Genomic DNA, 26,589 nt, shown 5'->3' with positions numbered 1-26,589 from the left:
GCCCTGCCCCTCCCCCAGCCCGCCCCTCCCCCCCCAGAGGAGGCCCCGCCCCCCCCGCTGCCCCCCGAGCTGCTCCGGGCCCTGCGCAGCCCCCAAAGGTGGGGGGGGGCGCCCCCGGGACCCCCCCGGAGCCCCCCCGGGAGCGCCCAGAGCCGGCGGGCGCGGCTGGACGGGCGGTGAGCGCAGGGCGGGCGGGGCGGGTGGGGGGCTTGGGTGGGGTTTGGGTGGGGTTTGGGTGGGGTTTGGGTGGGGTTTGGGTGGGGTTTGGGGGTTTGGGTGGGGTTTGGGTGGGGTTTGGGGGTTTGGGTGGGGTTTGGGTGGGGTTTGGGTGGGGTTTGGGTGGGGTTTGGGTGGGGTTTGGTGTTTGGGTGGGGTTTGGGGGTTTGGGTGGGGTTTGGGTGGGGTTTGGGTGGGGTTTGGGTGGGGTTTGGGTGGGGTTTGGTGTTTGGGTGGGGTTTGGGGGTTTGGGTGGGGTTTGGGTGGGGTTTGGGTGGGGTTTGGGTGGGGTTTGGGGGTTTGGGTGGGGTTTGGGTGGGGTTTGGGTGGGGTTTGGGGGTTTGGGTGGGGTTTGGGTGGGGTTTGGGTGGGGTTTGGGTGGGGTTTGGGGGCGTGGCTTAGGGTTTGGGTGGGGTTTGGGGGCGTGGTTTGGGGTTTGGGTGGGGTTAGGGTGGGGTTTGGGGGCGTGGCTTGGGGTTTGGGTGGGGTTTGGGTGGGGTTTGGGGGCGTATTTTGTGGTTTGGGGGCGTGGTTTGTGGTTGGGGGGGTTCGGGGGCGTGGTTTGAGTTTTGGGCGGGGGTTCGGGTCGTGGCTTGGGGTTAGGGTGGGGTTTTTGGGCGTGGTTTGTGTTTTGGGTGTTGTTTGTGGGTGTGATTTATGTTTTGGGTGGGGTCAGGGTGTGGTTTGCGGCCGTGATTTGTGTTTTGGGTGTGGTTTGTGGGCGTGGTTTGTGTTCTGGGTGTGGTTTGTGGGCGTGGTTTGTGCTCTGGGTGTGGTTTGTGGGCGTGGTTTGGTGTGGGTGTGGTTTTGGGCGTGGTTTGGTGTGGGTGTGGTCCGTGGGCGTGTTTTGTGTTCTGGGTGTGGTTTGTGGGCGTGGTTTGTGTTTTGGGTGTGGTTTGTGGGCGTGGTTTATGTTCTGGGCGGGGTTTGTGGGCGTGGTTTGTGTTCTGGGTGTGGTTTTGGGCGTGGTTTGGTGTGGGTGTGGTCCGTGGGCGTGTCCCGCGTGGGCGTGGCCCCGCTGACCCCGCCCGCAGCTGGCTGGACGCGGGCCGGGCGCTGCTGGAGCAGGACGTGGCCGAGGATGAGGAGCTGCAGCTGCGCTTCAAATACCCGTGCGTGCGGGGGCTGGACCCGCAGGTACCCCGAAACACACCCGGGGACCCCAAAATACACCGGGACACCCCGAAACACAGCGGGACACCCCAAAATACACCGGGACCCCCCGAAACACAGCGGGACACCCCGAAACACACCGGGACACCCCGAAACACACCGGGACACCCCCAAATACACCGGGACACCCCACAATCCCTACCCAGGGACCCCGAAACACAGCGGGACCCCCCGAAACACAGCGGGACACCCCGAAACACAGCGGGACACCCCAAAACACACCGGGACACCCCGAAACACAGCGGGACACCCCGAAACACACCGGGACACCCCGAAACACACCGGGACACCCTAAAATACACCGGGACACCCCGAAATACACCGGGACACCCCGAAACACACCGGGACACCCCGAAACACACCGGGACACCCCACAATCCCTACCCAGGGACCCCGAAACACAGCGGGACCCCCCGAAACACAGCGGGACCCCCCGAAACACAGCGGGACACCCCGAAACACAGCGGGACCCCCCGAAACACAGCGGGACACCCCGAAACACAGCGGGACACACCAAAATACACCGGGACACCCCACAATCCCTACCCAGGGACCCCGAAACACACCGGGACACCCCGAAACACAGCGGGACACCCCGAAACACAGCGGGACACACCAAAATACACCGGGACACCCCGAAACACAGCGGGACACCCCCAAATACACCGGGACACACCGAAACACAGCGGGACACCCCACAATCCCTACCCAGGGACCCCGAAACACAGCGGGACACCCCGAAACACAGCGGGACACCCCGAAACACAGCGGGACACCCCGAAACACAGTGGGACACCCCAAAATACACCGGGACACACCGAAACACACCGGGACACCCCGAAACACAGCGGGACACCCCGAAACACACCGGGACACCCCGAAACACAGCGGGACACCCCAAAATACACCCGGGGACCCCCAAATACACCGGGACACCCCACAATCCCTACCCAGGGACCCCGAAACACAGCGGGACACCCCGAAACACAGCGGGACACCCCAAAATACACCCCCGGACCCCGAACACACCTCGGGACCCCCACAATCCCTACCCGGGTACCCCAAAATACACCGGAACACCCCGAAATACACCGGGACACCCCGAAATACACCGGGACACCCCAAAATACACCTGGACACACCAAAACACACCGGGACACCCCAAAATACACCGGGACACCCTAAAATACACCGGGACACACCAAAACACACCGGGACACTCCAAAATACACCCCCGGACCCCAAACACACCTCGGGACCCCCAAAATCCCTACCCAGGCACCCCGAAACACACCCCGGGGACCCCGAAACCCGCCGGGGCACCCCAAAATCCCTATCCAGGGACCCCAAAATACACCGGGGCACCCCAAAACCCGCCCGGGGACCCCGAAACCCGGCAGGCATCCCGAAACCCACCCGGGGACCCCAAACACACCTCGGTACCCCCAAAATCCCTACCCGGGGACCCCAAAATACACCTGGACACCCCAAAATACACCCCCGGACCCCAAACACACCTCGGTACCCCAAAATCCACCTGGGGACCCCAGAATATCCCCGGGTACCCCATAATACACCCAGATACCCCAAACCCCGCCCCCCCCCGGTTACCTGGGAGGGGTCCCTGGGGGTCCCGGGAGGGGTTTTGGGGGTCCCGGGGGTCGCATCCCCCCCAGACACTTTGGGGTCCCTGGGAGGGGTCCCTGGGGAACCTGGGAGGGATTTTGGGGGTCTCAGGAGGGATTTTTGGGGTGTCCGGGGATCACAGCCTCCCAGACACTGTGCGGTCCCTGGGAGGGGTCCCTGGGGGTCCCGGGAGGGGTTTTGGGGGTCCCGGGGGTCGCAGCCCCCCCAAATCCCTCCCCAGGATGGGCCGCGCGTGGCGCTGCTGCAGGAGGAGGCGCTGGCGGCGATCCTGGCCGAGGAGATCGAGTGCAGCGAGGAGCAGGGGCTGCGCTTCGCCGCGCTGCAGGTACCCTGAAACGCTCCAAAAATACCCCAAAAACACCCCAAAACCACCCCAAAAACACCCCCAAAAACACCCCAAAAACACCCCAAAAATACCGCCAAAAATACCCCAAAAATACCCCAAAACCACCCCAAAACCACCCCAAAAATACCGCCAAAACCACCCCCAAAAACACCCCCAAAATACCCCAAAACCGCCCCAAAAACACCCCCAAAAACACCCCAAAAATACCGCCAAAAACACCCCAAAAATACCCCAAAACCACACCAAAAACACCCCAAAAATACCGCCAAAAACACCCCAAAAACACCCCAAAAACACACCAAAAACACCCCCAAAATACCCCAAAACCGCCTCAAAAGCATCCCAAAAACACCCCCAAAAATACCCAAAACCACCCCCAAAAATATCCCAAAAATACACCAAAAACACCCCCAAAAATACCGCCAAAAACACCCCAAAACTACCCCAAAACCACCCCCAAGAACACATCAAAAACACCCCAAAAACACCCCAAAAACACCCCAAAAATACCGCCAGAAACTCCCCCAAAACACCCCAGAAGCACCCCAAAAGCACCCACAAAACCACCCCAAAATACCGCCAAAAACACCCTCAAAAACACCCCCAAAAATACCCCAAAACCACCCCAAAAATACCCCAAAACTGCCCCAAAACCACCCCCAAAACACGCCAAAAATACCCCCCAAAACACCCCAAAACCAGCCCTGTGTGCGCCCCAAAAACAGCCCCGAGGTACCCCAAAAACAGCTCTGGGACCCCCCCAAAAAATCCCCTGGGACCCCCCCCAAAAATCCCCTGGGAGCCCCCCGAAATCCCCCTGCGCCCCAAACCCCCCGGGACCCCTCCCCAAATCCTCCCCCGGACCCCCTGAGACCCCCCAAACCCCCCGGGACCCCTCCCCAAAATCCTCCCCCGGAGTCCCTGAGACCCCCCAAACCCCCCGGGACCCCTCCCCAAATCCCCTGTCGCCCCCAGTACCTGATCGAGGGGGAGGGGGAGGATTGGGGGGACCCCCCGGCCCCCCCCGAGCCCCGAGACCTGGACACGGCCCTGGAGCGGCTGGAGCGGAGCCTGGGGGGCGGCGGGACCCCCGCGGCGGCCGTGAGAGGGACTGGGGGGACTGGGAGGGACTGGGAGGGACTGGGGAGGACTGGGAGGGACTGGGAGGACTGGGAGGGACTGGGGGGCACTGGGAGCATTGGGGGGGCACTGGGGGGGCACTGGGGGGGCACTGGGGGGGGCACTGGGAGCACTGGGAGGGACTGGGAGGGACTGGGAGGGATTGGGAGGGAACTGGGGGGGATTGGGGGGGACTGGGAGGGGATTGGGGGAGACTGGGGGGGACTGGGGGGGACTGGGAGCATTGGGGGGGCACTGGGGGGGCACTGGGGGGGCACTGGGGGGGGGCACTGGGAGCACTGGGGGGCACTGGGAGCACTGGGAGCACTGGGGGGGGGCACTGGGAGCACTGGGGGGCACTGGGGGGGTACTGGGAGCACTGGGAGCACTGGGAGCACTGGGGGGCACTGGGGGGATACTGGGAGCACTGGGAGCACTGGGGGGCACTGGGGGGGGGCACTGGGAGCACTGGGAGCACTGGGAGCACTGGGAAGGACTGGGAAGGACTGGGAAGGACTGGGGGGGCTCACGGAGGGTCCGGGGGGTCCCCAGGAGGAGCTCGGAGCCCCCCTCGAGCTGGAGGAGGAGCTGGAGATCTGCAGGTACCCCCCTGCTCCCCCCAATCCCCAAATTTGGGGTCCCCCCGACCCTCCCTGTGCCCATTTTGGGGTCCCTTTAACCCCAAATCCCCCCACTTTGGGGTCCCCCTGACCCCCCCCCAATTTGGGGTCCCCAGCCCGTCGCCGTGGCCGTTCCGGGGGTCCCGGCCCGCCCCCGCCCGGGCCGCGCTCTCGGGGGCGTCGCTGTCGCTCTGGAGCCCCCCGGGCTCGGGGGGACCCCAACAGCAGCTGAACCTCCGAGGTGAGACCCCAAAACCCCCCGGGCCCCCGAATCACCCCAAACCCCCCCCCAGGGACCCCCGAAAACCTCCCAGAGCCCCAAATCACCCCAAAACCCCCCCAGGGACCCCCAAAAACCTCCCAGAGCCCCAAATCACCCCAAACCCCCCCCCAGGGACCCCCAAAAACCTCCCAGAGCCCCAAATCACCCCAAAACGCCCCCCAGGGACCCCCAAAAACCTCCCAGAGCCCCAAATCACCCCAATCCGCCCCCCAGGGACCCCCAAAAACCCCAAACTGCCCCTCAGGGACCCCCAAAAACCTCCCAGAGCCCCAAATCACCCCAACACCCCCCGGGACCCCCGAATCACCCCAAACCGCCCCCCAGGGACCCCCAAAAACCTCCCAGAGCCCCAAATCACCCCAACACCCCCCGGGACCCCCGAATCACCCCAAACCCCCCCCCCCAGGGACCCCCAAAAACCTCCCAGAGCCCCGAATCACCCCAAAACGCCCCCCAGGGACCCCCAAAAACCTCCCAGAGCCCCGAATCACCTCAAACCGCACCCCAGGGATCCCCGAATCACCCCAACACCCCCCGGACCCCCAAATCACCCCAAAACCCCCCGGGACCCCAAAATCACCCCAACCCACCCCCCAGGACCCCCAAATCACCCTGGGACCCCCCCCCCCAGTGCCCCCCAATCCCCCCCAGACCCCTCTGGGACCCCCAAATCCCATCTGGAACCCCCCCAAGGTCCCCAACCCCCCCCCCCCCAGACCCCTCTGGGACCCCCTAAATCCCCCCCGGGACCCCACCAGGGTCCCCCAAATCCCCTCTGAGATCCACCCCAGCCCCCTCTGGGACCCCCCTGACCCCCCAAATCCCCCCCAGGCTGTGAGGTGACCCCCCAGGTGGATTTGGGGGCGCAGAAATTCGGCATCAAACTCCGGCTGCCGAGCCCGGGGGGCTCCAGCGAGACCCTCCTGCGGTGCCGCGATGTGGGTGGGGGTCCCGGGGGGGCCGGGGGGGATTTGGGGGGTCCTTGGGGGGTCCTGGGCGTGTCTCAGACGGGATTTGGGGGGTCCTGGGGGGTCCCGGGGGGTCTTGGGGGTGTCTGAGAGGGGATTTGGGGGGTCCTGGGGTGGTCCCAGGGGGTCCTGGAGGGTCTTGGGGGATCCTTCGGGGGTCCCGGATGCACCTGCGGGGTCCTGGGGGGGATTTTGGGGATCCCGGGGGGTCCTGGGGAGTTCTTGGGGGGTCTCGGGGGGTCCTGGGGGAATCTCGAGGAGTCCTGGGGAGTTCTTGGGGGGTCCTGGGTGGGATTTTGGGGTGTCCCAGTGGGGATTTGGGGGGTCCTGGGGGGTTCTCGGGGTGTCTGGGGAGTTTTTGGGGGGTCCTGGGGGGATCTCGAGGGGTCCTGGGGAGTTCTTAGGGGGTCTCGGGGGGTCCTGGGGGGATCTCGAGGAGTCCTGGGGAGTTCTTGGGGGGTCCTGGGGAGTTCTTGGGGGGTCCTGGGGGGACTTTGGGGTGTCCCAGAGGGGATTTGGGGGGTCTCGGGGGGTCTCGGGGGGTTCTGGGCTGGAAAGGAAATGGGAATTGGGGACGGGGGTGGGGGTCCCATGGTAATTTGGGGGTGCTGGGGGGTCCCGGGGATCCGGGGGGGGGTTCGGGGTGAATTTTGGGGTTCCCACCGCGCCCCCCGCCCCCCAGGCCCCCCAGTTCTCCCGCTGGCTCTGCGGCTGCCGCGCGGCCGCGGGGGGGGGGTCGCCTCCGGCCGCGGCGCTGCGGGCGCAGGTCCGGGGGGTCCTGGGGGTCCTGGGGGTCCCGGGGGTCCCGGGGGCGCGGCCGGACCCCCCCGGGACCTCCCCCCGGGACCCCCCGGACCCGCGGCGGCTGCTGCCCCCCCGCCTGCAGCGCCGGCTGAAAGGGAAGCAGGTACGGACCCCCCCCGAGACCCCTCCTCATTTTAACCTAACCCCCCCCGAGACCCCCCCGAGACCCCCCCATTTTGACATAACCCCCCCGAGACCCCTCCTCATTTTAACCTAACCCCCCCCCGAGACCCCCCCATTTTGACATAACCCCCCCGAGACCCCTCCTCATTTTAACCTAACCCCCCCCCAGAGACCCCGCCTGAGACCCCCCATTTTAACATAACCCCCCCGAGACCCCCCCCATTTTATCCTAACCCCCCCTGAGATCCCCCCGGAGACCCCTCCCCACATTTTGACCCCAGAGACCCCCACCGAGACCCCCCCAATTTTAACCTAATCCCCCTGAGACCCCCCCATTTTAACCTAACCCCCCCTGAGACCCCCCCCATTTTAACCTAACCCCCCCCGAGACCCCTCCTCATATTTTAACCCCCGAGACCCCCCCCCATTTTAACCCTCCCGGATATCCCCCCACATTTTAAACCCCCAAAGACCCCCCCCATTTTAACCCCCCCGAGACCCCTCCCCACATTTTTTTCACCCTCCCCAGTTTATCCACAGCCCCCCCATTTTAACCCTCTCGTGACCCACCCCCTCCATTTCCCCCCATTTTAACCCCCCAATTTTAACCCCCCATTTTAACCCCCCAATTTTAACCCCCCAATTTACCCGTTGCCCCCATTCCCCCCCAGTTCACCCAGTGCCCCCCCATTTTCCCCCAATTTTCGCCCCCATTTTCCCCCCATTTCTCCCCCAGTTCCCCCCATTTTAATCTCCCCAGTTCCCCCAGTGCCCCCCCATTTTCCCCCCAATTTTCGCCATTTCGCCCCCAGTTCACCCAGTGCCCCCTATTTTCCCCCCATTTCCTCCCTATTTTTCCCCCATTTTCCCCCCATTTCTCCCCCAGTTCCCCCAGTTTTAATCCCACCAGGTCACCCAGTGCCCCCCATTTTCCCCCATTTTAATCTCCCCATTTTTCCCCCATTTTTCACCAATTTCTCCACATTTTTCCCCCATTTTCCCCCCATTTCCCCCATTTTCCCCCATTTTCACCCATTTCCCCCCATTTTTCCCCCATTTCCCCCCATTTCCCCCATTTTCACCCATTTCCCCCCATTTTTCCCCCCATTTCCCCCCATTTCCCCCATTTTCCCCCATTTTCCCCCATTTCCCCCCATTTCCCCCATTTTCCCCCATTTCCCCCCATTTTTCCCCCATTTCCCCCCATTTCCCCCCATTTCCCCCCATTTTCCCCCATTTTCCCCCCATTTTCCCCATTTTTCCCCCATTTCTCCCCCAGTTCCCCCAGCGCCTCCTGCAGGTTTTGCTCCGGGAGGGGCCCCTGAGCCCCCCCCAGGCCCGGCTGCGCTTCCTGGAGGCCTGGAGGGCCCTGCCCGGCTTCGGCCGGGGGCTCTTCGTGGTCAGGTACTGGGAGCACTGGGAGCACTGGGAGGGACTGGGAGGGACTGGGAGGGAACTGGGAGGGACTGGGGGGCACTGGGAGGGACTGGGAGGGACTGGGAGGGGACTGGGAGGGACTGGGAGGGACTGAGGGGGGGAACTGGGAGGGACTGGGGGGGACTGGGGGGGACTGGGAGGCACTGGGAGGGACTGGGGGGGACTGGGGCGGACTGGGAGGGAACTGGGAGGGGACTGGGAGGGACTGGGAGGAACTGGGAGGGACTGGGATGGAACTGGGGGGGACTGGGAGGGACTGGGAGGGACTGGGAGGGAACTGGGAGGGGACTGGGAGGGAACTGGGGGGCACTGGGGGGCACTGGGAGGGACTGGGAGGGGACTGGGAGGGAACTGGGAGGGACTGGGAGGGGACTGGGAGGGAAATGGGGGGCACTGGGGGGCACTGGGAGGGACTGGGAGGGACTGGGAGGGACTGGGGGCACTGGTAGAAGGGTCCCAGGTGTTCTGGGAGGGTCCCGCAGGTTCCAGGTGGTCTCAGGTGATTTTTGGGGAGTTCCCAGCTGGTTTCGGGGGTCCTGATCAATGTTTTGGGGATTCCCAGCTGCGTTTTTGGGGTTCCCAGCTGTGTTTTGGGGGTTCTCAGCTGTGTTTTGGGGGTCCCCCAGGTTCCAGGGGGCTCTCAGTTGGATTTTGGGAGTTGCCAGCAGTGTTTTGGGGGTTCCCAACAGTGTTTTGGGGTTCCCAGCAGTTTTGGGGATTCCCAGCTGTATTTTGGGGGTCCCCAGCTGTATTTTGGGGGTCCCCAGCTGCGGTTTTGGGGTCCCGCAGGTTCTGGGGGGCTCTCAGGTGGGTTTTGGGGGGTCCCCAGCTGTATTTTGGGGATTCCCAGCTGTATTTTGGGGTCCCGCAGGTTACGGGGGGCTCTCAGGTGGGTTTTTGGGGGTCTCCAGCTGTATTCTGGGGGTTCCCAGCAGTGTTTTGGGGGTTCCCAGCTGTATTCTGGGGGGTTCCCAGCAGTGTTTTGGGGTCCCCCAGGTTCTGGGGGGCTCTCAGGTGGATTTTGGGGATTCCCAGCTGTGTCTGGGGGTTCCCAGCTGTGTTTGGGGGGTTCCCAGCAGTGTTTTGGGGGTCCCCCAGGTTCTGGGGGGCTCTCAGGTGGATTTTGGGGGTTCCCAGCAGTTTTGGGGGTTCCCAGCTGTATTCTGGGGGGTTCCCAGCAGTGTTTTGGGGTCCCCCAGGTTCTGGGGGGCTCTCAGGTGGATTTTGGGGGTTCCCAGCAGTTTTCGGGGTCCGCAGGTTCCGGGGCGCCCCCCGGGACGAGCTCCTGGCCGTGGGCCCCTCGCGGCTCCTGCGGCTCCCGCTGGGCGCGGGCGGCGCCGGGCGCGGCTGGAGCTACGGAGAGCTGGAGCGCTGGGACGTGAACTGGGACAGCGGGCAGGTACTGGGGGGACTGGGAGCACTGGGAGGGACTGGGAGGGACTGGGAGGGACTGGGAGGGACTGGGAGCATTGGGAATGGACTGGGAGGGACTGGGAATGGAACTGGGACAGCGGGCAGGTACTGGGAATGGACTGGGAGGGACAGGGAATGGACTGGGAAGGACTGGGAATGGAACTGGGAATGGAACTGGGACAGCGGACAGGTACTGGGGGGACTGGGAGGGACTGGGAGCACTGGGAGGGACTGGGAATGGGATGGGAGGGACTGGGAATGGGATGGGAGCACTGGGAGGGACTGGGATGGACTGGGATGGGAACTGGGACAGCAGGCAGGTACTGGGGGCACTGGGAATAGACTGGGAACACTGGGATGGACTGGGATGGACTGGGATGGACTGGGAGCACTGGTTTGCCCTGGTCAGCCCTGGTTTGCCCCAGTGGGATTTTGGGGGGGGGGTCTCTCCCCGGTGGGATTCGGGGAGGGGATTTTGGGGAGGGGATTTTGGGGAGGGGATTTTGGGGAGGGGATTCTGGGGAGGGGATTCTGGGGAGGGGATTTGGGGAGGGGATTTTGGGGAGGGGATTTTGGGGAGGGGATTTGGGGAGGGGATTTGGGGAGGGGATTTGGGGAGGGGATTTGGGGAGGGGTCTCACCCGTGCCCCCAGGTGCGCCTCTGGCTCCGCGGGGACGTGACGCTGGCGCTGCGCGTGCGCTCGGCCCCCCCCCGCGCCCTGCACCAGTTTTTGGGGGGGTACCTGGTCCTGGGGGGGCCCCCCCGCGACCCCCACGAGCTGCGGCGCCTCATGGAGGGGGGGCTCGACCCCTGAGACCCCCCCCGGCACCCCAACATTGTCCCTGTCCCCACAGTGTCACCCCCAAACCCCCCCAAAATCATCAACACGCTCCCGGTGCTCAACCAGACCTCGGGGTTGTGGGGAGGGGGCTTGGACCCCCCAAATCTTTGTGGGGAGGGGGCTTGGACCCCCCAAATCCTTCTGGGAGGGGCTTGGACCCCCCAAATCCTTATGGGGAGGGTCTCGGAACCCCCAAATCTTTATGGGGAGGGGGCTTGGACTCCCAAATCTTTGTGGGGAGGGGGCTTTGATCCCCCAAATCTTTATGGGGAGGGTCTCGGACTCCCCAAATCTTTATGGGGAGGGTCTTGGACCCCCCAAATCTTTATGGGGAGGGGGCTTGGACTCCCAAATCTTTGTGGGGAGGGGGCTTGGACCCCCCAAATCCTTCTGGGAGGGGTTTGGAATCCCCCCAAATATTTGTGGGAAGGGGTCAGAGCCCCAAAAAATCCTTATGGGAAGGGTTTGGAGCTCCCAAATCCTTACGGGAGGGGTTTGGACCCCCCCAAATCCTTGTGGGAGAGGCTTGGAGCCCCAAAATCTTTGTGGGAGGGGATCAGACCCCTCCCCAAAATCCTTGTGGGAGGGGCTTGGAATCCCCAAATCTTTGTGGGATGGGTGTGGACCCCTCCCCAAAATCCTTGTGGGAGGGGCTTGGAACCCCCAAATCTTTGTGGGAGGGATGTGGACCCCTCCCCAAAATCATTGTGGGAGGGGCTTGGAACCCCCAAATCTTTGTGGGAGGGGTGTGGACCCCCCAAAATTCTCGTGGGAGGGGCTTGGAACCCCCAAATCTTTGTGGGAGGGGATCGGACCCCTCCCCAAAATCATTGTGGGAGGGGCCTGGAATCCCCAAATCTTTGTGAGATGGGTGTGGACCCCCCCAAAATTCTCGTGGGAGGGGCTTGGAACCCCCAAATCTTTGTGAGATGGGTGTGGACCCCTCCCCAAAATCCTTGTGGGAGGGGCTTGGAACCCCCAAATCTTTGTGGGAGGGATGTGGACCCCTCCCCAAAATCATTGTGGGAGGGGCCTGGAACCCCCAAATCTTTGTGGGATGGGTGTGGACCCCCCCAAAATCCTTGTGGGAGGGGCTTGGAACCCCCAAATCTTTGTGGGATGGGTGTGGATCCCCCAAAATTCTCGTGGGAGGGGCCTGGAATCCCCAAATCTTTGTGAGATGGGTGTGGACCCCCCCCAAAATCCTTGTGGGAGGGGTTTTGAATGCCCGAATCTTTGTGGGAGGGGTTTGGACCCCCCAAAATCCTCCTGGGAGGGGCTCAGTCCCACCCAGGGGGTCCCACCCAGGGGGTCCCACCCCCCCAGGGGTGAGGGGCTCCCCCAGAGTGGGACCCCACTGCCCCCCCGGACCCCCAACGCCCAGACCGGGGTCACTGCTCCGCTCTTTATTGGGGGTGGCAGCGCCCCAAAACCGACAGGAGGGGCGGGGGGGGGAGGGGCAGCGCCCCCAGACCCCCCCCGAGGGGTGGGGGTGTCCCCGGGGGGGGCCCAGGGGGGTCCCCGGGGTTTTTGGGGGGGTCACCGGATGGCGATGAGCCCCACGTCCATCAGCTTCTGGATCTTCTGGGCTATCAGGGGGTTCTTGAGGTGCCTGGGGGGGGACACGGGGGTGTCACCCAGGGGACGGGGGGGGGACAGCTGGTGGCACCTGGGGACACCCTGGGGAGACCCTGGGGACACCTGGGGAGACCTCGGGGACACCCTGGGGACACCTTGGAACTCCTCGGGACACCTTCAGACACCCTGGGGAGACCTTGGGGACACCTTTGGGGCACCTCAGGACACCCTGGGGAGACCTCGGGACACCTGGGGACACCTCAGGGACATCTCAGGACACCTTGGGACATCCTGGGGACACCTCGGGACACCCTGGGGACACCCTTGGGGCACCTCAGGACACCTTGGGACACCTCAGGGACACCTGGGGACACCCCAGGACACCTGGGGACACCTCAGGGACACCCCTGGGACACCTCGGGACACCCTGGGGACACCTCAGGGACACCTCAGGGACATCTCAGGGACATCTCCCCTTCCCCACTGGTGGCTCTGCCTGGGCTCAGAGTCACGCTGGCACTCCTTGGGCACTGCCAGGAACACTTGGGGACACCCTGGGACAGGTGGGGACAGTTTGGGACACTCTGGGGACATTTTGGGACACTCTGGGGACATTTTGGGACCTTTTCGGGACAGTTGGGGACACTTTAGGGACACTTGCAGACACTCTGGGGACAGCTGGGGACACCCTGGGGACACTTTGGGACTCACGAGCTGCTCCAGCTGGCCAATGCCACCCTGCCACCGCCTTGGGGACCCTCAGTGCCACCCCCCAGTGCTTTGGGGACCCTCAGTGTCACCCTGCCACCACCTCAGAGACCCTCAGGGACCCTTCAGTGCCACTGCCCCCACCTTGGGGACCCTTGGGAACTCTCAGGGACCCTCGGTGCCACCCCCCGGCCCTGGAGACCCTCGGGGACCCTCAGTGCCACCCCCAACCACCTCGGGTCTCTCAGTGCCACCCACCAGCCCTGGGGACCCCCAGTGCCACCACACCACCTTGGGGACCCCCAGTGCCACTCCCTGACCCTGGGGACCCTCATGGACCCTTCAGTACCACCCCGAACCGCCTTGGGGACCCTCAGTGCCACCCCCCAGTGCCTCGGGGACCTTCGGGGACCCCCAGTGTCACCTCACCACCTTGGGGACCCTTGGGGACCCCCATGGCCACTCCCTGACCCTGGAGACCCTCGGGTCCCTCAGTGCCACCCCCCCCAGCCCTTGGGGACCCTCAGTGCCACCCCCCAGTGCCTCGGGGACCTTCAGGGAACCCCTGGAGACCCTCGGGTCCCGCAGTGCCACCCCCCCCAGCCCTTGGGGACCCCCGGTGCCACCCCCCAGCCCTGGGGACCCCCATGGCCACTCCCTGACCCCAGAGACCCTCGGGTCCCTCAGTGCCACCCCCCCCAGCCCTTGGGGACCCTCAGTGCCACCCCCCAGCCCCGGGGACCCCCATGGCCACTCCCTGACCCTGGGGACCCTCATGGACCCTTCAGTACCACCCCCAACCACCTTGGGGACCTTCAGTGCCACCCCCCAGCCCCGGGGACCCCCATGGCCACTCCCTGACCCCAGAGACCCTCGGGTCCCTCAGTGCCACCCCCCCCCAGCCCTTGGGGACCCCCGGTGCCACCCCCCGTGCCCCCCCTGCCCGGGCACTGACTCGCTGAGGGCCTGGGGGTCCTTCTGCATCTGCTCCAGGATGAGGCGCATGGCCGGGTCCCCCATGATCTGCTGCACCTCGGGGTCGGCCAGGGCGCGGCGCCGCAGCTCCTCGGGGGGCTCCGAGCGCTGCTGCTGCGCCCGCAGGCAGCGCCGCTGCCCCTCCGCTGCCTCCTGGGGGCACGGGGGGCACGGGGGGTCAGAGAGGGGCATGGGGGGCACGGGGGGGTCAGAGAGGGGCATGGGGGGCACGGGGGGGTCAGAGAGGGGCATGGGGGGCACGGGGGGGTCGGAGAGGGGCATGGGGGGCACGGGGGGGTCGGAGAGGGGCATGGGGGGCACGGGGGGGTCAGAGAGGGGCATGGGGGGCATGGGGGGGTCAGAGAGGGGCATGGGGGGGTCGGGAGTCTGGGGGGTGCCAGAGGGATCAGGGGGTCTCTGAGTGCTGCTGCCCCTCTGCAGTCTCCTGGGGGCACAGGGGGCATGGGGGGTCAGAGAGGGGCATGGGGGGGTCGGGAGTCTGGGGGTGTGACAGGGGTCTGGGGGTGTCACAGAGATTGGGGGGTCTGAGCACCGCTGCCCCTCCGCCGCCTCCTGGGGACACGGGGGGCACGGGGGGTCAGAGAGGGGCATGGGGGGCACGGGGGGGTCAGAGAGGGGCATGGGGGGGTCGGGGGTCTGGGGGTGTCATAGAGATCAGGGGTCTCGGGGGGTCTGAGCACCGCTGCCCCTCTGCGGTCTCCTGGGGGCACGGGGGGCATGGCAGGTCAGAGAGGGGCATGGGGGGCACAGGCGGGTCAGAGAGGGGCATGGGGGTGTCGGGGGGGGTCAGGGGTCTGGGGGTGTCATAGAGATCGGGGGGTCTCGGGGGGTCTGAGCACTGCTGCCCCTCTGCAGCCTCCTGGGGGCATGGGGGGCATGGGGGGTCAGAGAGGGGAATGGGGGGGTCGGGGTCTGGGGGTGTGACAGGGGTCTGGGGGTGTGACAGGGGTCTGGGGGTGTCACAGAGATCGGGGGGTCTGAGCACCGCTGCCCCTCTGCGGTCTCCTGGGGGGCACGGGGGGGTCAGAAACGGGTCATGGGGGGCATAGGGGGCACGGGGGGCACAGGGGTCTGGGGGGTGCCAGAGGGATCAGGGGGTCTCTGAGTGCTGCTGCCCCTCTGCGGTCTCCTGGGGGGCACAGGGGGGGTCACAGAGGGTCAGAAATGGGTCAGAGGGGCACACAGGGGGTCACAGGTACCCAGGGGTGTCACAGGGGGGCACAGGGAGGTCACAGGGGGTCCCAGGGGTGCCAAGGTCACCTTGCAGGAGGGGTCGAGGTCCAGGGCGCGCTGATAAACCTCCATGGCCTTGGTGTAATCGCGCATGGCCTCGAGCGCCGCCGCCTTCCGCGTGTAGCCCTTGACTGGGGACAGGGACGGGGACAGGGGGACAGCAGGGACAGGGGGACAGCAGGGACAGGGGGGGATCACAGGGACAGGGGGGGATCACAGGGACAGGGGGACAGCAGGGACAGGGGGACATGGGGGGATCACAGGGACAGGGGGACATGGGGACAGCAGGGACAGGGGGACATGGGGGGATCACAGGGACAGGGGGACAGCAGGGACAGGAGGACATGGGGGGACATGGGGGGATCAGAGGGACATGGAGACAGCAGGGACAGGAGGACAGCAGGGACAGGGGGACATTGGGGGATCACAGGAACATGGGGACATGGGGGGACCACAGGGACAGCAGGGATGGGAGGACAGCAGGGACACGGGGTGACAGCAGGGACATGGGGGGACAGGGGGACAGCAGGGACAGGAGGACAGCAGGGACAGGGGGACATGGGGGGATCACAGGGACAGGGGGACAGGAGGACAGCAGGGACATGGGGGGACATGGGGACAGCAGGGACATGGGGACAGCAGGGACAGGGGGACATGGGGGGATCACAGGGACAGGGGGACATGGGGGGATCAGAGGGACATGGAGACAGCAGGGACGGGGGACATGGGGACAGCAGGGACATGGGGGGACATGGGGGGACAGCGGGGACACATGGAGGGATGCAGGGACAGGAGGGGCATGGGGACAGGTGGGGACACAGGGACAACAACAGGGACACGGGGAGGGACACGGGGGACAGGCAGAGCAGGGGGCGGGTGAGGATGATGAGGATGAGCAGAGGAAGGGCAGGGCCTGTCCCCGCCTGTCCCCCCGTGTCCCCCACTCACTGAAGGTGGGCTCCAGCCGGATGCACTCCTCACAGTCCTGGGGGGGAAAAGGGGGGTCAGGAAGCTCCCAGGAACCCCAAATTGAGCCCTGCCCCCTGCAAACAACCCCAGCGCTTCCTCCGTGCCCCCAAGTGGCCTTCGTCCCCAAAATCCAGCACCTCTGGCTCCTCTGTCCCCAAAATCCAGCACCCCTGGGCCCTCTGTCCCCAAAATCCAGCACCTCTGGCTCCTTTGTCCCCAAAATCCACCCCAGGACTCTCAAACCAACCCTAAGTCCTTCCCCAACTGGCCCCCACGACTCAAACCCCCCGCCAGGACCTTTAAAAACAGTCACAAACCCCCCAAATCAGCCCCCAGATCTCCAAATTAGCCCCCAGGACCCTCTTACACCCCGAAAATCACACCAGGACCCTCTAATCACTCCCAGACCCTCCAAACCAACCCCCAAGACCCTCAAACCAGTCTCAAACCAACCCCTGGGACACTCAAACCCAGTCCCAAACCCCCCAGCCCCGACCCCAGGACCCCCAAACCCAGTCCCACACCCCCATCCCTAGCCCCAGGACCCCCAAACCCAGTCCCAAACCCCCCAGGACCCCCAAACCCAGCCCCAAACCCCCCAGCCCCGACCCCAGGACCCTCAAACCCAGTCCCAAACCCCCCAGCCCCAGCCCCAGGACCCTCAAACCCAGCCCCAAACCCCCCAGGACCCTCAAACCCAGTCCCAAACCCCCCAGCCCCGACCCCAGGACCCCCAAACCCAGTCCCACACCCCCCAGGACCCCCAAACCCAGCCCCAAATCCCCCAGCCCCAGGACCCCCAAACTCAGCCCCAAACCCCCCAGGACCCCCAAACCGAGTCCCAAACCCCCAGCCCCGACCCCAGGACCCTCAAACCCAGCCCCAAACCCCCCAGTACCCTCAAACCCAGTCCCAAACCCCCCAGCCCTGACCCCAGGACCCTCAAACCCAGCCCCAAACCCCCCAGGACCCTCAAACCCAGCCCCAAACCCCCCAGCCCCAGCCCCAGGACCCCCAAACCGAGTCCCAAACCCCCAGCCCTGACCCCAGGATCCCCAAACCGAGTCCCAAACCCCCAGCCCCGACCCCAGGACCCCCAAACCCAGTCCCACACCCCCATCCCTAGCCCCAGGACCCCCAAACCCAGTCCCAAACCCCCCAGGACCCCCAAACCCAGCCCCAAACCCCCCAGCCCCGACCCCAGGACCCCCAAACCGAGTCCCAAACCCCCCAGCCCCAGCCCCAGGACCCTCAAACCCAGCCCCAAACCCCCCAGGACCCTCAAACCCAGTCCCAAACCCCCCAGCCCCAGCCCCAGGACCCTCAAACCCAGTCCCAAACTCCCCAGGACCCCCAAACCCAGCCCCAAATCCCCCAGCCCCAGCCCCAGGACCCCCAAACTCAGCCCCAAACCCCCCAGGACCCCCAAACCGAGTCCCAAACCCCCAGCCCCGACCCCAGGACCCTCAAACCCAGCCCCAAACCCCCAAGTACCCTCAAACCCAGCCCCAAACCCCCCAGCCCCGACCCCAGGACCCTCAAACCCAGCCCCAAACCCCCCAGCCCCAGCCCCAGGACCCCCAAACCCAGTCCCACACCCCCAGCCCCAGCCCCAGGACCCCCAAACCCAGTCCCACACCCCCAGCCCCTCCCAGACCTTGAGGGCCAGCGGGAACTCGAGCAGTTTGGTGTAGCAGGCGGCGCGGTTGCTGTAGAGCCGCGCCTCGTGCGGGTTGCGCCGGATGGCCTCGCTGTAGTGCTTCATGGCCTGGGGGTAATCCCCTAAAACAGAGCCCTCCTCGCTCTCAGGGGGTGCCCCGACCACCCCAGAGCCCCCCCAGACCCCCCAAAACCCCCTCACACCTCGCTGGAAGCACTCGTTGCCTTTGTTCTTCTCCTCCAGCGCCAGGTCTGGGTCGATGTAGGCCAAGCGCTCCTGCTCCTTCAGGATCTTCTCAGCCTGCAGCAGCAGCAGCGATTTGGGGGTTCGGGGAGGGGCTCAGGGGGGATTGGGAACCCCCACAATGTCCCCCCACGTCACCTGCTGACACTTCTTGAGCACGTCGGGCGTGCGGTGCTCGGCCAGGGATTTGTTGTAGAAGTGCACGGCATCCTTGTAGCGCTCCTCGCGGAAATACGAGTTCCCGATCCGCGCGTACGCCCTGGGGGCACGGCGGAGTTTTGGGGGGGACAGGGACGGTTTGGGGGCACAGCGAGGACCCCCCCAAACCCTCAAACCCCCCCCCACCCCCAGACTCACTTGGCAATCTGCCTGTAATCCTCGCGGTTCTCCCGGCCCACCTCGATGGCGCGCTCGCACAGCGCCCGGCAGCGCTCGTACTCGCCCGTCTCGAAGTACACGGCTGCCAGGGGAGGGAAATTCGGGGTTCAGGGGGGGGGTTTTGGGGTTCGGGAGGTGGTTTTGGGGGGGTTTAGGGTGACAGACCTGCTTGGTTGGTGACATAGGTCATGTTGGTGGGGTCCAGCTGCTCGGCGCGGGTGTAGTGCTCCAGAGCTGCGGGGAACTCCTTGCGCTTGTAGGCGGCGTTGCCCAGCTCCTTCTCCCGCTGTGCCTGAGGGGGAACCCCAAAAACGGCTGGAATCACCCCAAATTTCACACCCAAACCTTCCCCTCATCACCCAGCTCCTTCGCCCGCTGTGCCTGAGGGGGAACCCCAAAAACGGCTGGAATCACCCCAAATTTCACACCCAAACCTTCCCCTCATCACCCAGCTCCTTCTCCCGCTGTGCCTGAGGGGGAACCCCAAAAAGGGCTGGAATCACCCCAAATTTCACACCCAAACCTTCCCCTCATCACCCAGCTCCTTCTCCCGCTGTGCCTGAGGGGGAACCCCAAAAAGGGCTGGAATCACCCCAAATTTCACACCCAGACCTTCCCCTCATCACCCAGCTCCTTCTCCCGCTGTGCCTGAGGGGGAACCCCAAAAACGGCTGGAATCACCCCAAATTTCACACCCAAACCTTCCCCTCATCACCCAGCTCCTTCTCCCGCTGTGCCTGAGGGGGAACCCCAAAAATGGCTGGAATCACCCCAAATTTCACACCCAGACCTTCCCCTCATCACCCAGCTCCTTCTCCCGCTGTGCCTGAGGGGGAACCCCAAAACCAGCTGGAATCACCCCAATTTCCTGCCCCACAGCCCCCCTCAAATTCCCCTCAACGCCCCCAAAACTCCCCCCAACCCCCGCGGGGGTCTCCTCCTGCTGCCTCCTGCTCCTCAGCTGCGTGGGACCATCCCCAAACCAATTTTGGGGACCCCCCCCCTCACCTCCTGCTTGTTCTGGGGGAGCTCCTCGGTGGGGGGGGGCTGGGAGGGGGGTGGTGGGGGAGGGGGGAGGGGAAGGGGCCTCCTCCTCCTCCTCGGCGCCGCTCAGCTCCACCCCCAGCAGCACACTCAGCGTCGTCATCACCCGCGGGTCCTGCAGCTTCCTGAGGGGCAACGGGGGTCTTGGGGGGGCTGCAGCCCAAAATCCCCAGCCCAAAAGTCCCCTGAGGGGGCTGCGCCCCAAAATCCCCTGCCCAAAATTCCCCCGAGGAGGCTGCGCCCCAAAATCCCCTGCTCAAAATTCCCCCGAGGGGCTGCACCCCAAAATCCCCTGCTCAAAATTCCCCCGAGGGGCTGCACCCCAAAATCCCCTGCTCAAAACTCCCCTGAGGGGCTGCAGCCCAAAATCCTCATCCCAAAATTCCCCCCAAGGGGCTGCACCCCAAAATCCCCATCCTGAATCTCCCCTGAGGGGGCTGCAGCCCAAAATCCCCATCCCAAAGGGGCTGCACCCCAAACTCCCCAGCCCAAAATTCCCCCCGAGGGGCTGCAGCTCAAAATCCCCAGCCCAAAACTCCCCTGAGGGGGCTGCACCCCAAAATCCCCAGCCCAGTCCCCCCCAGGGCCTTTCCCAGCCTCTCAAAATCCCTCTCAAACCCCCCTCCCAGCACCCCAAAACTCCTTCCCAGTCCCCACAAAATTCCTTCCCAGTCCCCCCAAGGCTTTTCTCAGCCCCTCAAAACCCCTCTCAAACCTCTCCAAGCCCCCCAAAACTCCTTCTCAGCCCCCCCAAACCCCTCCCAGTCCACCCAAACCCCCTCCCAGCCCCTCAAAACCACTCTCAAACCTCTCCAAGCCCCCCAAAAGCCTTCCCAGCCCCCCAAAACCCCTCTCAAACCCCCTCCCAGCCCCCCAAAACCCCTCTCAGTCCACCCAAACCCCCTCCCAGCCCCCTCAAACCCCTTCCCCAGCCCCTCAAAAGCCCTCCCAGTCTACCCAAATGCCTTCCCAGCCCCTCAAAACCCCTCTCAAACCTCTCCCAGCCCCGCAAAACTCCTTCCCAGCCCCCCAAAACTCCTTCCCCAGCCCCCCAAAACCCCTCTCAGTCTATGCAAACCCCCTCCCAGCCCCCCAAAACTCCTTCTCAGCCCCCCCAAACCCCTCCCAGTCCACCCAAACCCCCTCCCAGCCTCCTCAAACTCCTTCCCCAGCCCCTCAAAACCCCTCTCCAGCCCCCCAAAAGCCCTCCCCAGCCCCCCAAAACCCCTCCCAGTCCACCCAAACCCCCTCCCAGCCCCCTCAAACCCCTTCCCCAGCCCCTCAAAACCCCTCCCAGCCCCCCAAGCCCCCTCCCCAGCCCCCCAGCCCCGCACTGACGCCCCCAGCTGCCCGGGGTCGCTGCGCAGCGTCTCCAGCAGCCGCCGGTACTCGGGGTCCCGCAGCAGCCCCCGGGTCCGGGGGTCGGCCTCGAGCCGCGCCAGCAGGTCGGGGGCACTGAAGGGGTTCAGCAGCTTCCGCTCTGCAACGGGGGCACAGAGGGTCAGGCACCCCAAAAACCCTCCCAGGGGTTCCCAAATCCTGCTCTCAACACCCCAAAGTCAAATCTCTGCACCTCCCCGGGACCCTGAAACTCTCCGGGCCACTCAAAATCTTCCAGGGCCACCCAAAACATTCCCAGGGCCACCCAAAACATTCCCAGGGCCACCCAAAACATTCCCAGGGCCATCCAAATCCTACCCAGGCCACTCAAAAATTTCAGGGCCACCCAAAACATTTCAAGGGTCAACCTAAACCTTTCCCGGCTACTTGAAACCTCTCCAGGGCCACCCAAAACATTTCAAGGTCACCCAAAACCTCTCCAGGGCACTTAAAATTTTTCAGGGCCACCCAAAACCTCTCCAGGCCACTTAAAATTTTTCAGGGCCACCCAAAACCTCTCCAGGGCCACCCAAAACCTCTCCAGGGCCAACCTAAACCTCTCCAGGGCCAACCTAAACCTCTCTTGGCCACTCGAAACCTCTCCAGGGCCACCCAAAAACATTTCAAGGCCACCCAAAACCTCCCCGGACCACTCAAAACTTTTCAGAGCCACCCAAAACCTTTCAGAGCTACCCAGAACCTCCCCAGGCCACTCAAAACCCCTCCAGGGCTACCCAAAACTTCCCTGGACCACTCAAAACTTTTCAAGGCCGCTCAAAACCTTTCAGGCCCACCCAAAACCTCCCCAGGCCACACAAAACTTTTCAAGGCCACTCAAAATCCTTCAGGGCCACCCAAAGCCTTCCATAGCCACCCAAAACCTCTCCTGGCCACTCGAAACCTTCCAGGGCCCCCCAAAACCCATCCCAGGAGCACCCCCAGCCCTTCCAGCCCCCCGTACCCGCCAGCCTGGCCTCCACCCCGCGCAGGCCCTGCAGGAGCTGCTCGTTGCCTGGCTCCCGGGCCAGCCCCTCCTCGTAGGTGGCCTTGGCCTCCTCCAGGCGCTGCAGGAACTCCAGAGCCGCCGCCTTCCGCGAGTACCCCTGGGGACACGGGCGGGGTCACACCCCACCCTGACCCTGCACACCCTGGGACCCCCAGCCCGGCCCCCCAGGGATCCCCCACGGTCAGATCCCCCCGAGACCCCCCGGTCCTGGCCCTGCCTGACCCCATAGGGGCTGGACAAACACCCCAAATCAGCCCCCCCATAACCCCAATAGGGCTGTACTCCCCAGATCAGCCCCCTGTGACCCCATAGGGTCTGACCCCATAGGGGCTGGACAAAGACCCCAAATCAGCCCCCCATTGTGTCCCCTAAATGATCCCAGAGGGGTTAGACAGACCTCCCAGATCAGCCCCCCCACAACCCCAATAGGGCTGTGCTCCCCAGATCACCCCCCACAAGCCCTACACACCCCCTGACCCCCATCCCCCCAGGAGCCCCCCACACCCCTGTACCCCCCTGACCCTCATCCCTCCATCCCCCTTGGGAGTCCTGCACACCCCCTGTACCCCCATCCCCTAGAAGCCCCCCACAACCCCTGTACCCCCAGGAGCCCCCCCCAGACCCCCTGTACCCCCGTCCCCCAGGAGCCCCCCACACCCCCTGTATACCCCCGTCCCCTAGAAGCCCCGCACACCCCCTGTACCCCCAGGAGCCCCCCCCACACCCCCTGTACCCCCATCCCCCCATACACCCCCTGTACCCCCATCCCCTAGCAGCCCCCTGTACCCCCATCCCCTAGAAGCCCCCCACACCCCCTGTACCCCCATTCCCCCAGGAGTCCTGCACACACCCCCTGTACCCCCATCCCTCCATCCCCTAGAAGCCCCCCACACCCCCTGTACCCCCATCCCCCCATACACCCCCTGTACCCCCATCCCCTAGAAGCCCCCCACACCCCCTGTACCCCATCCCCCCATCCCCCAGGAGCCCCCCACACCCCCTGTACCCCATCCCTCCCCACACCCCCTGTACCCCCATCCCCCCCCACACCCCCTGTACCCCCATCCCCCCATATACCCCCTGTTCCCCTATCCCTCCATCCCCCCATACACCCCCTGTACCCCATCCCCACACCCCCTGTACCCCCAGGAGCCCCCCACACCCCCTGTACCCCATCCCCCCGAACACCCCCTGTACCCCCATCCCCTAGAAGCCCCCCACACCCCCTGTACCCCCATCCCCCCACACACCCCCTGTACCCCCATCCCCTAGAAGCCCCCCACACCCCCTGTACCCCATCCCCACACCCCCTGTACCCCCGTCCCCCCACGCCCCGCCGGCCGGCCGCGGCACCTTGGCCCAGTCGGGCCGCAGCTCCAGCGTGCGGCACGCGTCCGCCAGCGCCCGGCTGTAGTCGCCCAGGCGCGCGTAGGCGGCAGAGCGGTTGCTGAACAGGACGTGGTTGTTGGGGTCCCGGGCGATGGCGGCCGAGTAGTGCCCCACGGCCGCCCCCACGTCCCCCGCCGCCAGCGCCCGGTTCCCCCGCTCCTTCAGCTCCTGGGCCTGCGGGAGAGGGAACGGGGACGGGGACGGGGAGAGGAGGAACGGGAATGGGGAGAGGAGGAACGGGAATGGGAAGAGGAGGAACGGGAATGGGGAGAGGAGACACGGGAATGGGGAGAGGGAGAGGAATGGGAATGGGGAGAGGAGACACGGGAATGGGGAGAGGAGACACGGGAATGGGGAGAGGAGACACGGGAATGGGGAGAGGAGACACGGGAATGGGGAGAGGAGACATGGGAATGGGGAGAGGAGGAACGGGAATGGGGAGAGGGAGGAGGAACGGGAATGGGGAGAGGAGACACGGGAATGGGGAGAGGGAGGAGGAATGGGAATGGGGAGAGGAGACACGGGAATGGGGAGAGGAGACACGGGAATGGGGAGAGGGAGAGGAATGGGAATGGGGAGAGGAGGAACGGGAATGGGGAGAGGAGACATGGGAATGGGGAGAGGGAGGAGGAACGGGAATGGGGAGAGGGAGGAGGAACGGGAATGGGGAGAGGGAGGAGGAACGAGAATGGGGAGAGGAGACATGGGAATGGGGAGAGGAGGAACGGGAATGGGGAGAGGAGGAACGGGAATGGGGAGAGGAGACACGGGAATGGGGAGAGGAGGAACGGGAATGGGGAGAGGAGACACGGGAATGGGGAGAGGGAGGAGGAACGGGAACGGGGAGAGAGAGGAGGAATGGGAATGGGAATGGGGAGAGAGAGGAGGAATGGGAACGGGGAGAGGAGGAACGGGAATGGGGAGAGGAGACATGGGAATGGGGAGAGGAGACATGGGAATGGGGAGAGGAGACACGGGAATGGGGAGAGGGAGAAAAGACACGGGAATGGGGAGAGGAGACATGGGAATGGGGAGAGGGGGAACGGGAATGGGGAAAGGAAGAGGAAGAGAGGAAGAACGGAAATGGGGAGAGGAAGAGGAGGAACGGGGAGAGGGAGAAAGCAGGAACGGGAATGGGGAGAGGAGGAACGGAAATGGAGAGAGGAGGAAAGAAAATGGGGAGAGGAAGAATGGGAATGGGGAGAGGAAGAGGAGGAGAGGAAGAATGGGAATGGGGAGAGGAGGCACGGGAACGGGAAAGGAGGATGAGGAACGAGAGGAAGGGAAAGGCACGGAGGGAGACGAGCGAAGGGTCGGGAGCAGCAGGGTGCGAGGAGGATGAGGAGGATGAAGGTGTCAGGAGGACGAGGAGGATGAAGGCGAGAGGGAGATGAGGACGAAAGCGAGAGGAAGATGAAGATAAGGAAGGGGCGAGAAACAGACAGAAAGGATGCAGGTATGAGGAAGATGAAGATAACGAAGAAGAGAGAAAAACGGAAAGGAGGAAGGTACGAGGAAGATGAAGATAAAGAAGGGGCGAGGAAGATGAAGAAGCAATGGAGCGCAAGTGGCAGGCAGAGAGAAAAGAGCAACAAGAGGGGCGAGGAAGAAGAACGACGTGAGCAAGGCCGGAGGGATGAAGATGAGGCAGGTGAAGATGAAGCAGAGACCAAGAGAAAAAACAGAAAAAAAGAAAGAACAAGAACGTGAGGAAAGACGCGCTCCCCAGAGAACCCAAACCCCTCACGGAGCCTGAGCGCCCCTCAGCCCCCCTCAGCCAACCCGCCCCGAGCCCCCTCAGGGCCCCGCCATCCCCTCGGAGCCCCCCGAGCCCCGCTCGGGACCCCCGTGGGAGCGGCTGGGAGCCGCATCCAGCCCCGGAGCCGCCCCGGAGCCGCCGCCCGTCCCGGGACCCCTCAGGGCCGCCCCCCCCTCACCTCCTCCATGGCCGCGGCTCCGCTCGCGCCGCTCCCGCGCCGCCCTCTGGAAGCTGCTAGAACCCCGCGGCCACGCCCCCCGCGCCCCATTGGCCGCGCCGCCCCCGCGCGCGCTCCCATTGGCTGCCGGCCGCACCGCCGCCTTCCCATTGGCCGCCGCCTGGCAGCGGGGCGCGTCCCACTTCCAGATCCGCGTCAGGGACCTTCCCTCCGCGCGCTCCCATTGGACGCGGCTGCCCGGCGCTGGGCGCCCATTGGTTGAGCGCCTAGGGGACTTCTGGAATTTTCCTCTTCTCCCATTGGCTGCGGGGCGGCGCGGAGCGCAGAGCGCACGGGGCGGGGAGCGCCCCCTGGCGGCGCGGAGGTCTGGCTGGGAGAGGAGCGAGGGGCGTGGCTTCCGTGAAATGGGCGTGGTTTGCACAAAGGGGCGTGGTTTGCACAAAAGGGGCGTGGCTTGCACGGGGGACACTCGCCCGTGGCCGGTGGGAGTCACGGAGGTGAACCCGGGATGTCCCTTCGGGGGAGTGGCGGTGGAGAGTGACACACGCGTGACCTTGGCAGGGCCCTGCTGTGACCCCCCCCCCACTCCCCTTCCCCTCGTGTCCCACTCCAACCCCCCCCCCCCAAGCTCGTCCTGCCCCGAGGGGTCCCCGTGACACCACCCCCGGGACCTCCCGTGCCACCCCCACCCCTCCCGTGCCACCCCCCATGTCACCCCCACCCCAAATTTTCCCTCCCGGACCCCCCCGTCCCACGGGAAAGAGGCGCCGGCAGGAAAAGGAGCCGCTGGGTTTATTGGGGGGGGGGCGCAGAGGGGGGATTTTGGGTCCCCCTCGGCCCTCTTGGGTCGGTTTGTCCTGATTTTGGTCCTTTTTCCCCAAATCCAACGGCAGGGGCGGGGGGAGGGGTGAAGGCACCTCGCGGGGGGGGGGGAGGGGAAGGGGGGGCACAGACCCGCCCCGAAGGCGCGTGGGGGGAGGGGGGACTCACCCCGACCCCTGGGTGCTCCCCACCCCCACCCCTGTCGGGGCCTGGGGTCCTCCCGGAGGTCCCAAGGGGGGTCATGGCTGTCGGGGT

General features: G+C 65.2%; 2 protein-coding genes and 1 long non-coding RNA gene across 3 annotated transcripts; 2 read left to right on the top strand and 1 right to left on the bottom strand.

Annotated features, from left to right (window-relative positions):
• Nucleotides 1–912: 912 nt before the first annotated feature.
• On the top strand, nt 913–11,714 carry LOC146764859 (fermitin family homolog 3-like; the record flags this gene model as incomplete). The annotated part of the gene is made up of 6 exons (XM_085563654.1): nt 913–1,353; nt 3,257–3,361; nt 4,358–4,582; nt 8,579–8,703; nt 9,994–10,135; nt 10,803–11,714. Coding segments are annotated over 6 exons (1,200 nt in total), but the record flags the coding sequence as incomplete, so codon positions are not given.
• Nucleotides 4,856–7,114, top strand: LOC146764860 (uncharacterized). Its single transcript, XR_014950588.1, has 3 exons — nt 4,856–5,103; nt 5,238–5,362; nt 6,236–7,114. It is a non-coding gene; the product is annotated as an uncharacterized LOC146764860 (long non-coding RNA).
• A 668-nt stretch (nt 11,715–12,382) lies between the features above and the next one.
• Nucleotides 12,383–26,577, bottom strand: LOC146764858 (stress-induced-phosphoprotein 1-like). Its single transcript, XM_085563653.1, is given in 16 exon segments — nt 12,383–12,603; nt 14,233–14,405; nt 15,534–15,637; nt 16,455–16,491; nt 18,133–18,257; nt 18,339–18,435; nt 18,517–18,637; nt 18,736–18,838; nt 18,922–19,048; nt 19,765–19,830; nt 19,832–19,925; nt 21,139–21,280; nt 22,142–22,283; nt 23,540–23,749; nt 25,385–26,026; nt 26,503–26,577. Coding segments are annotated over 16 exon segments (2,331 nt in total). The 3' UTR covers nt 12,383–12,530.
• Between the last annotated feature and the right edge of the window lie 12 nt (nt 26,578–26,589).

Source organism: Lonchura striata, chromosome 31, assembly GCF_050655825.1.
Source record: "Lonchura striata isolate lonStrDom1 chromosome 31, ASM5065582v1, whole genome shotgun sequence".
NCBI classification, from domain to species: domain Eukaryota; kingdom Metazoa; phylum Chordata; class Aves; order Passeriformes; family Estrildidae; genus Lonchura; species Lonchura striata.
The sequence above is the reverse complement of the archived record's forward strand: the minus strand, read 5'-3'. Positions and strand labels throughout refer to the sequence as shown.